The sequence below is a fragment of the Medicago sativa genome, chromosome 1 (genome assembly GCF_051527215.1).
Source record: "Medicago sativa cultivar Bolivia chromosome 1, Bolivia_mono, whole genome shotgun sequence".
Lineage (NCBI taxonomy): Eukaryota > Viridiplantae > Streptophyta > Magnoliopsida > Fabales > Fabaceae > Medicago > Medicago sativa.
The window spans coordinates 88,098,788-88,111,287 of record NC_140749.1 but is presented as its reverse complement, the minus strand read 5'-3'; the positions used below and the strand labels follow the sequence as shown (position 1 = coordinate 88,111,287).

At 32.1% G+C, this 12,500-nt stretch overlaps 1 protein-coding gene across 1 annotated transcript; it reads left to right on the top strand.

The window, feature by feature from the left end:
* Positions 1-7,924: 7,924 nt before the first annotated feature.
* LOC146958748 (cysteine-rich receptor-like protein kinase 29) lies at positions 7,925-11,657 on the top strand. The gene is made up of 7 exons (XM_085740278.1): positions 7,925-9,277; positions 9,457-9,579; positions 9,805-9,938; positions 10,026-10,236; positions 10,317-10,554; positions 10,840-10,990; positions 11,121-11,657. Exons 1-7 carry the CDS (start codon positions 8,479-8,481, stop codon positions 11,472-11,474), a joined length of 2,010 nt encoding a protein of 669 aa, XP_085596404.1. The 5' UTR covers positions 7,925-8,478; the 3' UTR covers positions 11,475-11,657.
* Positions 11,658-12,500: the final 843 nt, after the last annotated feature.

Below are 12,500 nucleotides of genomic sequence, written 5' to 3'. Positions count from 1 at the left end.
GAGCACGAAGGCTAGAAGGCGCGAACAAAGGAGAAATTGATTCATACTTCACAAAGATTCGAAGAATCTCTGACGCTTCTTCCCAAATTCGTCTCAAATATCCAAGCCGAACACACAGGTAGGCTCGTTCACCTTCTTTCTTCGTCCATATACAAGTTTTGGTCCGATTAGATTTTGGTAGATCTAGGGTTATATAGGCTTGATACACGAAATTGGAGGCCAGATTTGGAACGAGGAAGACGAGGAGAACGTTTTAACATAAAGAGATTTTCAAAAAGCATAAAAAATAGCTCCGGTACGGTGGCGCCGCCGGCGGACCACCGCACCGGAGCAGACTCCGGTCGTCTTCCCCGTTTGATCACTTGCAGAGCTTCTCTCTCTAAAAGTGACTTAGAGAGAGAAGCGTATGTATGTTATGTATGCCTCTCTCTGAATTTTACTTTTATACCATGCTTTTGTATCGCACGCGCGCGCGTCCTTGCTCCCTACCGTGTTCTCTGGTGTTTAGATCGTTGGATCTAGGGTCTTGAAGGATTTGGATCAATCCAACGCCTCTGAGGCGTTTGGATGATCCAGATCCATCAATGAGCGTGGGCCTGGGCCTATTTCTGCCTGGATTTCGTTTTCACTGTATTTTTTTTGCTATTTTGGCGTTGTTTCTTACTTTTCACACCCCTGCCTGTCCAAATTTTTTTCGTAAAAAATCCTAAAAAAATTTTCTATGTGTTCTTGACCATTTTCTTGACATTTTGTGATGTGGTTATGTGTTGAGTCTTGATAAAAAAATAGATAGTATTTTCTTGTTAATTGTTTACTAGGTTTGTTAAATTTGTGAAAATTCTATGTGCTCTTGTGTCCAAAAATCCTTTAAAAATTCTAAGTATTTTCATACACGTTCCTTGGTAGTTTATAATGATTCTAGACTATTGAAAATTGGTAAAAAAAATATATGTGGAGTTTTCTTGTGACTTTATGTTACTTTTTGTTAATTTCTTGTGAAATTCTTGCATGTTCTTGATCCCAAAATCTTGCTATGGTATATTGACCCTTGGTATGAGAATTTACAATGTGTATGCCTCTGATTTGGTGCTATTCTTTACTGTTTTGGAGTTTGATTTGTTAGTTTCTTGTTTTGCAAGTCATGTAAATAATTGTTTGTGGAAATAAAGTGTGGAATATGCTTAAAAGGTGTCATAATTCTTGGTTTAATATTGTCTTATAATTTTCATGTCATAGCTGAGATAAAACTCTTTGAAGATTGTCATGGCATGAAAATTATAGGCCTCATGTTTGTGGGAATTTTATGACAAAGTTTAGGCATATTTTTACCACTTTTGTGTGCTAAGATTTTGTTACTTTTTTGTCAAGTTTCCTTACTTTCCTATGCTATTTTACTTGCATCTATTTCAATCCTTATTATTCCTTGTGCCACTAACCCTTTTGTTTCATGTTTCATGCATCTTCACAAGCATACTTCATTCTTCCATTATAGCTTCATTTCTTGCACTTTAATTCCCATATTAATACTTAGAATGTAACACCTAGGAATTCTTGTACTTTACTTTTATGCCACTTTAAATTCTTGCAAGACCATAGAATGTATCTAGGCCAATGATGTAAAGGACAATGGACTCTAATAATGTACACCGACACAAGCACCGACACATGCACACACACCACTTTAGGTCTATAGCTAGAATATGCATGTTTAGATGTATGTTTAGGATTGTATGTTTAGATGAATGATTAGGCTTTACACTTTGAAAAAGTCAATTTCCAAAAAAATGTGAACAACATCACTCAAACCCTTTTCTAAATAAACCTTGGGATCAAAATCCCATTGTAATTTTCCCTTTTATTTTCTTAATCAAATTTCAATGAACTTTAATCATACTTAGACTATATTTTGCAAATAACTAATTCCACCTCACCTTTTCTAAATCTCATGCCCTTGAGGCCTCTTTCTATTCTTCAAAATCCCATTTTCAAACTTAAAATCAACCAACAAAAACAAAAACATTTTTGGAAGAGAACTACGGTGGATTTGATCCCTTAAACGGGTACGTAGGCAAGGAACAAAATTCCTTCAATTCAAATAAAATAAAAATCCAAAAACATTCTTCTCCCTCCAATTCTTCACTTAGAACATTCTTAGGTTTAATAAACACTTTCAAATAGAATTTAAAAATAAAGCGCGCGCGTAGAAATTAAAGACGGTTCCTATAGGATACTATAGTCGTTATGGGTGCCTAACACCTTCCCGTAGCGAAAACAACTCCCGGACCTCGATTCTCAAGGGTTTTGCTTACTTTTTCCCTTCCCAAGAAAAAATAAGATATCACCGGTTAAAAAGGTTCAAACGTAATCAATGTTTGACACCCAAAAACCAAGATAAAACAGGTGGAGAAAAATGTATTGGTCATTTTTTTTCAACCAATCAAATCAAACCATATATTCTTTGTTTTAATTTTTAACTGGTCAGAGTTAAGCAAATCATCATAAGTTTTTATATGTTGAATTGTACATTACACAAGTGAACCAATAAAATTATAGCATAGTACCAATTTTGAATATGTAAATCAATTAGAGTATAACATGCGTCACTTTTTATGTTGTGAGCCAATTAAACATTTTAGAACTAACCAATTTCGCATCATATTTTTTATTTGTTTAAAATGTAACTTACTTCCATTATTTTCCTATATATAGTATATGTTTCTTTCATCATTTTCACATGCATATTTCTTTCAAAGAATGTTGTCAAACTCCAAAAAAATGTCATTACACCAAGATCCGATAACTTCTCTGAGATCAATTCGGTCATAGAATCATGAAGCAAAGTTGTTCGAATCATTCATGCTTGGTTCGTTCATGATTTCATCTGTTACACACATCCGTTCTATCTAGATATGGTTCTCATGGATGCATCAATATGTGTATTATGAATGTAATTTTATTTTCACTTTTTAAATTATTCTAATTTTTGAATTTTTATTTGAAATAATTTTTATATTTATTAAAAAAAAATTAAGCAAATGGAATCAAAAAACTAACAAACCAGTTCATCATAAAGTTCAGAGTTATAAGGGAGTCTGCAATGGGTTGGATCATTATATTTGGTTAAAAGAAACCCTAAAAAATGATATTGACAACACATCTTCATCAAAAAACTTAAGACATTAGGTATATTGGTCATCTTACTTACATGTTGCTCAATATCTACTCTTGCATCTAATATAAAAGTTTAACTCACACATGACAAATTAATATCTCTCCCTTAAATGTGAGACTCTCTGTGTCTATGATATGGTGAAATAGCCGAATAAGGTGTCAGTACAACATGGTAAAAAAGTAAGAAGACGAAAGAAATGATGAGGGAAGATAGTAAGCTACAAAAGATGTTTTGCTCTTTTCTTTCATGACGGAAATAAATGACGAGGGAAGAGAAAGTAAATTACAAAAAAGAAAGAAGACGAAAGAAATGATGAGGGAAGATAGTAAGTTACCGGTAATTTTATGAGTTTGTCGAAGGAGTTAAAGATTATTGAATAATTATGCTACCATAAAATTAGACTCATTAAGAAAATGTCACATCAATTATAAATGTCTAATAAGCATGTATTTTATCAACTCAACATAACACATATTTTGTCAAATTTCATATTGACACCACATTTTCATTTAAATTCTTTAGATCCATGTATGTGGATAATATCACTTATATATTATTCAACATCTACTTTTCATCCATTGTATAAGTTTTACTCAAATTTGACACATTAACATCTCACCCTCAAGTGTGTGACTCTCCACGTCTTTAATTATGTGACATAGTCAAATAAGTTTAAACGAAGGCACAACATGGTCAAAAAGTGATTTGATTGTAATCGAATGGAGGGAGGTTTATGTTCTTTTCTTTCATGAAAAGAGAAAATGAAAACTAAAAAAAGAAAGAAGATGAAAAATATATTTGAGATTGAGAAATATGTCTAATGAAAAGGTAACTTTAGATTGAGTGAATTGTTGGTGATTTTATGGGTATGTTGAAGGAATTGAAGATTTATGGGTTATTAATTTACCAAAAAATTAGACACAATTAAAAAAAATGTTTGAACATTTAAAAATTTCTAATAAACGTGTATTTTGTCAACTCAGCATAACACATCAGCGTTTTTATTTGGTTAAATTCTAACAAAGATCATAATCGAAAGAATTTGAAATAACAGAAATTGGTTAAAAAATGTTGCATTAAAACATATGGCACCCAAAAAATTAAATTGGATATAAAAATTAAACAAATGAAATCTAAAAACTAACCAAACCGTTCATCGTAATGTTCAGAGTTCTGAGAGAGGCTACAACGGATTGTATCATCACATTAGGTTAAGAGCAACCACACAAATGAGATTGACATCACATTGTCACCTAAAACCTTAAGACATTAGTTATATTGATCATATCATTCATACATTTCTCAACATCTATTATTGCATCCAAATTAAGTCAAATAAAGTCAGACCGATGCACAACTTGGTAAAAAAAAGGTGAGTTGGTAGCGGTTTCATAGATAAATGTTTTTGTTAATTTTTTTTTTGAGGGATTGTTCATTTATTTCATGAAAAGATAGAAAGTAAATTAAAAAAAAGAACAATAAAAAGAAATTAGAACATGAAAGAGAAATGATAAGGAAAAAAAATTAAGGAATGTTAGTTTCATTCTCGAGAGTATAGGAAATAGTGAGTTGTTGATAATTTTACAGATTTGTTGAAGGAGTTGGAGATTATTGGTATTTATGCTACCAAAATAGTATACTTATTAAAGAAAAAATGTCACATCAATTCAAATTGTAAAATAAACATGTATTTTGTCAACTCAGTAGAACACATTTACACTTTTCCATCGTCAGATCCTACCAAAGATCAAAAGTGAAGCAATTTGAAATAACATAGATTACATAATATTTTTTTGCAAGAAAGCGAATGACATCCAGAAACTAAAATTTAAACAAATCCCAAAAACTAACAAAATAATTTATCATAATGTTGAGAGTTCCGTTAGAGACTATTGGGTTGCATAATCATATTAGGCTAATAGGAACTACACAATTGAATCCATATTGGCTAAAAACAACTACACAATTGAGATTGACATCACATCTTCACCCAAAATTTTAAGACATTAGGTGTATGGGTCATATCATTTATATGTAGTTCAACATCTACTCCTACATACATTGGAATTTAACCTCACTTCATACATTCACATCTCTTTGTTAAATGTCAGACTGTATGTGTTCATGATCCACCACAAAGAACCACGCTCGTGCACTCTCTCACAATGTTAAATTGAGATATCATACAACTGTTAGACCTTCTGAAGGACCAACCACTGGTGTGAATCGACACATTTGAGAAAGTTCAACCACACATGTGAGAATGATACCACATTTTCATCCAAAATATTAAAACTTAAGTATGAATTTTTTCATTTATTTGTTGTATATATTGAGCTTGAACTGCATTTGATATATCACAATATCCTCTCTCTTAAGTATGACGAAATTCTAGCCCGTGCTTGGCACGGGCTTCCATACTAGTAATGATGTCATTTAAGTTTAAGATTTCTACCTAATTAATCTTTTTAGCTTTTAGCTTCAAATTGATAATTTATGTCATTAAAAATGTAAAAGTTAGTCATTTAATTATTATTTTTTTTGGGTATTAATTGGTCCCCTTTCTTTCTTTAAAAAAAACATTGAGGGTGGAAGGTCCAAAATGTGTTTATGACACGAATCATGATTGCTTAAATACATTCTCTTTTTATTGTTTTTCAATTCAATCCTAATTTTACAAGTAAATATTTCATCAACAACATTATAAATCAAGTAACACATCGATTTTTTTCAAATCAAGACTGAATAATCCACCTATAAAACTTAGCTGAGACCGATGCAATTTGGAACTACTTACTTAATTAGCAATAGGAGTTCACATAAACACTTTTTAACTGAGTTTGATGGATAAAGCTAACAGTGCATATATTTTATGACTTAATTGACTAAATAGTTACTTTTGTTGACATAAAGGACAATTATGAAACTAAAAAATTCAAAAGAATTAATTTCATATAAACTTTAAACTTAAAGGACCCAAGATGGATTTGACCTATAATTTAGGTGAAGTACTCTATTAATAAATCTATAGTAAGCTCTCAAAAAGAAAAAAAAAATCTATAATAAGAGTCGAGATAGTATATACAAAAGTTTTGAGTGAACTGTCATTATGATCCTTTATAAAAAAAAAAAAAAAATTGAAACCAAAGTTACTCTTTAAGAAAAGAGACTCTTTCTAACATGCATCTCATCTTTCTTTTGGGAGGACAAAGCATAATGTTTTTTTTAGAAATTAAAGTCAAAATTCGTTATACTCTTAAGGACAAAAAATCGAACAATTTCACAATATATAAGAGAAGGAATGGTCGTGTTTAACGCAAAAAGAGAATGAATGAACCTTTTAACTCGGAAACAATGAGTTGAGAAAGTTGAAAAACCCTAAACACATATTATTCTGTTTCGATTTCTTGCGTCTCGTTTTTTTCTTCCATTTTTTCCCACACCCTGACATCTACGGAGAGCACCAGTGACGGCGGTGGGTGTTTTGGCCGAAAAAGATTATTAGTAGAAAAATAAAAGTACCAATTGAAGATGGATGAAGGCGATGAAGATGAAGAAGAAATAGAAGGAAGATGATGAAGAAAAGGAAAGAAAAATCATGTGTTGGTGGTTCACTATTAGATTCAATGGTCTTGGATGATCCAAAGGTTTATTTTGTTTCAAAAATGATCTAAGGGTTTAAATAATAAGGTCACGGTGGACCACCTACAATGTTGGTCCACCTTATACATTTTATGTTAAAATTAACATAGTATTGCCAAATTGGTTGACATAAGCATATTTGAGGGACCAAAGCAAGAACTTTTAATAATTTGGGGACCAAATCAAAACTCAAAAATTATCTAAAGGATCAAATGTGCAATTTAACCTAAAATTAATAACAGAAAAATATTTTTTAATTGGCGTGATAAGCCAAACCCTCTCCATTTTTAAGCGGATTAAATAGGCGGACCTTATTTAAGAAGTCTAATTCAAAACTTCAACTAGTCCCATTTAAAATACTGAGTTAAATGGTTTGGTCTGTTTCACTGTCCCTAATTAGTTTATTTTTTTGAACGACAGAATTTATTAATAATCATGTCACTGCGGCTAATTAGCCTTTTAACAAGCAAAGTATTCATTCACCAAATTATTGTGGATGAACATTCTTCCGGTGACTAATTTGCTACTCCATTTTAATTATTTGTTTGAATGACTTTTTTTTTTTTAATGAAAAAATAAAATGCATTCAAATCAATTCGAGCACGTACCCGAAATTGTCACAAGAAAATTACAAGTTTCAAGAATTTAATTTTTTTTTTGAATTAAAGTGATGCCAAAATTTGTAGGATCGAACTCACTATCTGATTCATACTTACGACGAGAGTCACCTGATTTTTGTATGGGAAGAGAAACTGTACAAAAGGGTTTTAAGGTTGTTGTCGTAGGTGATATTGGCTGTGTAGTTGCCTCTCTTGTTATCACAAGAAAAAGAATCTAGGGCTTTGGCTTTGGATATAATTATGCCAAATAAACAACAAAGGCATTGCAAAAAGTTCTTTGAATTATCAAAACGAAGATTAAAGGGATGGGGCCATGGAAGTAGTACTATGTAAATTAAATTAGTACAGGTGAGGTGTTAAATTCTTGAGTTGACTGACCGTAAACTTTCACGACTTTTCCTTAAGAGGAAATTTTGATGTTATTGATTTCTTCAAATTCCTATTTTGAACAAAACATAATATTGTTGACTTCAAACGTTGGAATTAATAGGGAGATGAACCAACTAACTAGGCAATTGACGCGGCCAAACTGTACCCCACCATGAAGGAAAAAATTGAGAGCTAACTGCTCTAATATCTTCAATACCACTTTCAAAGAAAATGATATATGAAGAAAGGTTTATAAAATAAAAACTCTCATTCGTGACATTGGAGACTGTTGGTGTTGGATCGAGATCAAATGATGTAGATTCAAAGATCGGAATTTTCATGTTAAGTTTGATCAATATTTTTTTAAAAAGTCTAGTATGAAATTTCCTAAAAAAAGAAAGTCTAGTATATGTTAGCCTATGAAAAGTCTATTTTATGTGAATGTATTTGAATAAAGAATTTAACATATGTTTGAAACATCACTCACATGACCTTTCCCACAAATTTAATGATAGAAGACTAGAAGCTTGGTCTCAAATCACATATTTTAATTAGTCAACAAATCATTTCACGAACGTCAAAGTAAATGACTGACTTTCATATCCAAATTAAAGCTTCAATCCTCCTCTTGTTAATCACATATTTGAATAAAGAATTATTCCAAGCAATATCAGCATGGCAATTGTTTCTTGCAAGTTATTACTTTCCTTGTATTCTTTTCTCTTTCTCATTACTTTTGTATCTCAAGCCATAGCCCAACCAAATTTTCTGTACCACTTTTGTATAAACAATAATGGCAACTACACAGCCAATAGCACCTATCAAAACAACCTCAATACCCTTTTGTCCAATCTCACTTCCAACGAACAAATCAACTACGGTTTCTACAATCTCTCTTATGGCCAAAACACCGACAAAGTAAACGCCATTGGACTCTGCAGAGGAGATGTTAAACCCGACGTTTGCCGCAGCTGTCTCAACGATTCAAGAATTCTTCTCACAAAACTTTGTCCAAACCAAAAAGAAGCAATTGGTTGGTATGATAACTGCATGCTGCGTTACTCAAACCGATCAATATTTGACAATATGGAAGATTCACCTTCATTTTATATGTGGAACTCACAAAATGCAACAGAGGTGGGTCAATTTAATCGAGTTCTAGGGGACTTGATGAAGAGACTGAAAGAAATAGCTGCATCAAGTGATTCTCGTCATAAGTTTGCTACGGATAATGCAACTGATGTGAATTTAAATTTTCAAACCATATATGGTCTTGTGCAGTGTACACCTGATTTGTCAGAGCAAGATTGCAATGATTGTTTAGAGCGTGCTATTTCAGAAATTCCAACTTGTTGTAATAACAAAATTGGTGGTAGAGTTGTTAAACCAAGTTGCAATATTAGATATGAAACCTCTCGCTTTTACGATTCTACGACAGTAATAGACCAAGAAGAAACCTCCCCGACAGAAGAAGGTAATTACTGATTGTCATTAACTATCATACTTAATTTCTACATGGTAATTACAGTTAGGTTATTTTGTTTTACTTGTTCTTGTCTTTGTCTTGGCCTTTTTTCCATTAGTTAGTCGTTGTAGACTTGTTTTTTGGTATTATTTTAATATTCTTAATCTTTGAAATGTCTCATTTTACAGAAAAAAGCAAATCATCACATACTACCATCGCCATAGTTGTGCCGACTGTTGTTGTTGTTGCTGCCCTGCTAATTGTCATTTACATATGCTTAAGGAAAAGGAAGGCAAGGATAAATCTCGAAGGTATGTGACTTTGTCTAAATTCGTTAGACTGTCTACGTCGTGGTATGAACTCAGGATAATTTTGACGATATAAAATCAACTTCATAATAATAAGTTGTAATGGTTAACAAAGTTTTGCATTCAAATAAAAAAATCTAGATGTAGTAATTCAGAAATAGAGACAAAATGGAAGCCAATATTTTTCTATTTTTTACTTTACTAACATGCCTTGTATCATGTTTAAAGAAATCGAAGATGACAATGATGATATTGACATGGCTGAGTCATTGCAATTCAACTTCGAGACATTACAAGTTGCTACAAGTAACTTTTCTGAAGCTAATAAACTTGGACATGGCGGATTTGGAGTTGTTTATCAGGTAAGTAATACTATCGGTTTAGATGAACATCACTTTCTTCATCATTGAAGTACTTATTTATTATACATAAATGAAATATATCTGCAGGGTATACTCTCTGGTGGACAAGTCATTGCCGTCAAAAGGTTGTCAACAAATTCAGGACAAGGGGATGTTGAATTTAAGAATGAAGTGCTTTTAGTCGCTAAGCTTCAACATCGAAATTTAGTTCGACTACTTGGTTTTTGTCTAGAAGGAAGAGAACGATTGCTTGTCTATGAATTTGTTTCCAATAAAAGTCTTGATTATTTTATATTTGGTAGGCCATAATATATGCTTTATTAGATTGTTTCTCTCTTACATATGACTACTAAAATAGCTAATTTTGTGTATGTATAGATCCAATAAAGAAAGCACAATTGGATTGGGAAAGGCGCTATAAAATCATTGGAGGTATTGCTAGAGGCATTCTTTACCTTCATGAGGATTCTCAACTCCGTATTATACATCGTGATCTTAAAGCAAGTAACATTCTCTTAGACGAAAAGTTCAATCCTAAAATATCAGATTTTGGTATGGCCAGACTACTTCTTGTTGATCAAACTCAAGTAAATACAAATAAAATCGTTGGAACATAGTAAGTATTTAGAATATGATTTCCATGTCTTGTTAAGTACAATTTTTTTTTCATCGTTATCTTGTATTGTAAGTAATTCATTGATGTTGACTATTAAAATAGTTGTTATGATATTGAAGTTCTTTTAAAGATGCTATCATGCATCATTGGGGAAGAATTCTTTTATACTCATTAAATCAAATTTGTTAATAGTATCATTGGCCTTAACAACTATAAGCTGAATATTTGTTACTCGAAAAGACTCATTAGTTATGACTAGTTAAACTTTTTCACTTTTATATGCAGCGGATATATGGCTCCTGAGTATGCAATGTTTGGAGAATTTTCGGTAAAATCAGATGTTTTTAGTTTTGGTGTACTAGTTTTGGAGATTATAAGTGGCCAGAAAGCTTGTCGCGTTCTTCATGGGCAGAGTCAGGAGGATTTACTTAGCTTTGTAAGTCTTGTTCTCTCATTATTTCTTCCATGCCAATAAAAAAGTGTCCATTAAAAGATTATAACATTAAATTAAGCATGTTAAGATTGAATTGTAATTAGTGATCTAAAAGGTATATGCAATTGTGCAGGCATGGAGAAACTGGAGGGAGGGTACAATCACAAATATAATAGATCCATCATTAAACAACGGTTCACAAAATGAAATAATGAGATGCATTCACATTGGTTTACTATGTGTTCAAGAAAATGTGGTTGAAAGACCAACAATGGCAACCGTTGTACTCATGCTTAGTAGTTATTCTATCTCTCTCTCGATACCTTTGGAGCCTGCATCTATTGTGGGCGGCAGAACTAGAAGCCTTCAAGTTCGAGACATGCAATTTGAGGGAGATAATTCAGGGGCAATGAGACCAAATGAATCCAAGAGTGAATCGGGTGAATCGATAAACCATGCTTCAATTACTGACCCATACCCTCGATAGATTTCATTCATAAGGGTGATGTGGCGGATTAATGATTATAATAAGTCATGCATGTATTTTTAAACTCATTAAATAAAGTGACATTAGATGATTGTGTAAAATATTTGTATATGTTGATTGTGTAAATACATGTATCCGTGTCCATGTGAGTAACAACTTCAATACCAGTACATGTACTCTTTAGGAACCCAAGTCCTCATTCAAAGCAAGTGACTCCTCTTTAGTTTTAATAAATCAATAAATAACAAAACATCCTTATAATTTCTTTTACTAACGTATAAGTTTCAAGCATCATTGTTACTTTTTAATATATTATATGTTATATTTGCATATATATGCAGTCGTCACTACTCAAGTTAGTATGTGAACAAGAGTGAGTGGTAGGATATAATGAATCGCATCATGGTCCAAATTCATAACTCTCCATTGTAGCTCAACTACCTTGCCCTTTGCCCTTTTTATGTGTGTATATATGATTGAATTGCACAAACAAATGTTTGTGTTCCATTGCTTGCGATTTGTGTTTCTTTAATCTTTTATTACTAGTTGTTGTTGTTCTAACAAGTTTAATATTGGTTTTTGAGTTATTTTTAATAAATGGTTCTTGATTAAATAAGGTATTTATGTTTTCATTTTCTTGATTAGCCCAAAATTTTGCGTTGTTTTGTTTTGTTTCATTGGTTTAGAACCACTAAGTTTGAGTAAAAAACAACATGAACCATGTGCAACATTTTAATCATATTTGGAGTTATAAATGTGCTAATGGAGTCGAACTAGCTAGTTGCAAATGAAATCTAACATCCATAACTACTGCAACATTCATGAAGACACTAAATCCCAATTTAGACCATAAAATGGTGAAAAACTTAAATCAAATCACAGGGTAAGAATAGATGTGCTTGGATAGCTCTAATAAGAACAACAACACATTGCGCCAGATAGGGGTGGCATAGTTCGGTTCGGTATGAAAACTGACCCGAACTGAACTATTTGTTAAATTTAAAATAACTAAACTGAACCAAACTG

Excerpts from the sequence above, each read along its gene's own strand:
- LOC146958748 (XM_085740278.1), top strand. The coding sequence starts at position 8,479 with ATGGCAATTGTTTCTTGCAAGTTATTACTTTCCTTGTATTCTTTTCTC. Across the intron at positions 9,580-9,804 it reads GGCAAGGATAAATCTCGAAG|AAATCGAAGATGACAATGAT; the intron begins GTATGTGACTTT and ends TCATGTTTAAAG. Across the intron at positions 10,237-10,316 it reads TCTTGATTATTTTATATTTG|ATCCAATAAAGAAAGCACAA; the intron begins GTAGGCCATAAT and ends GTGTATGTATAG.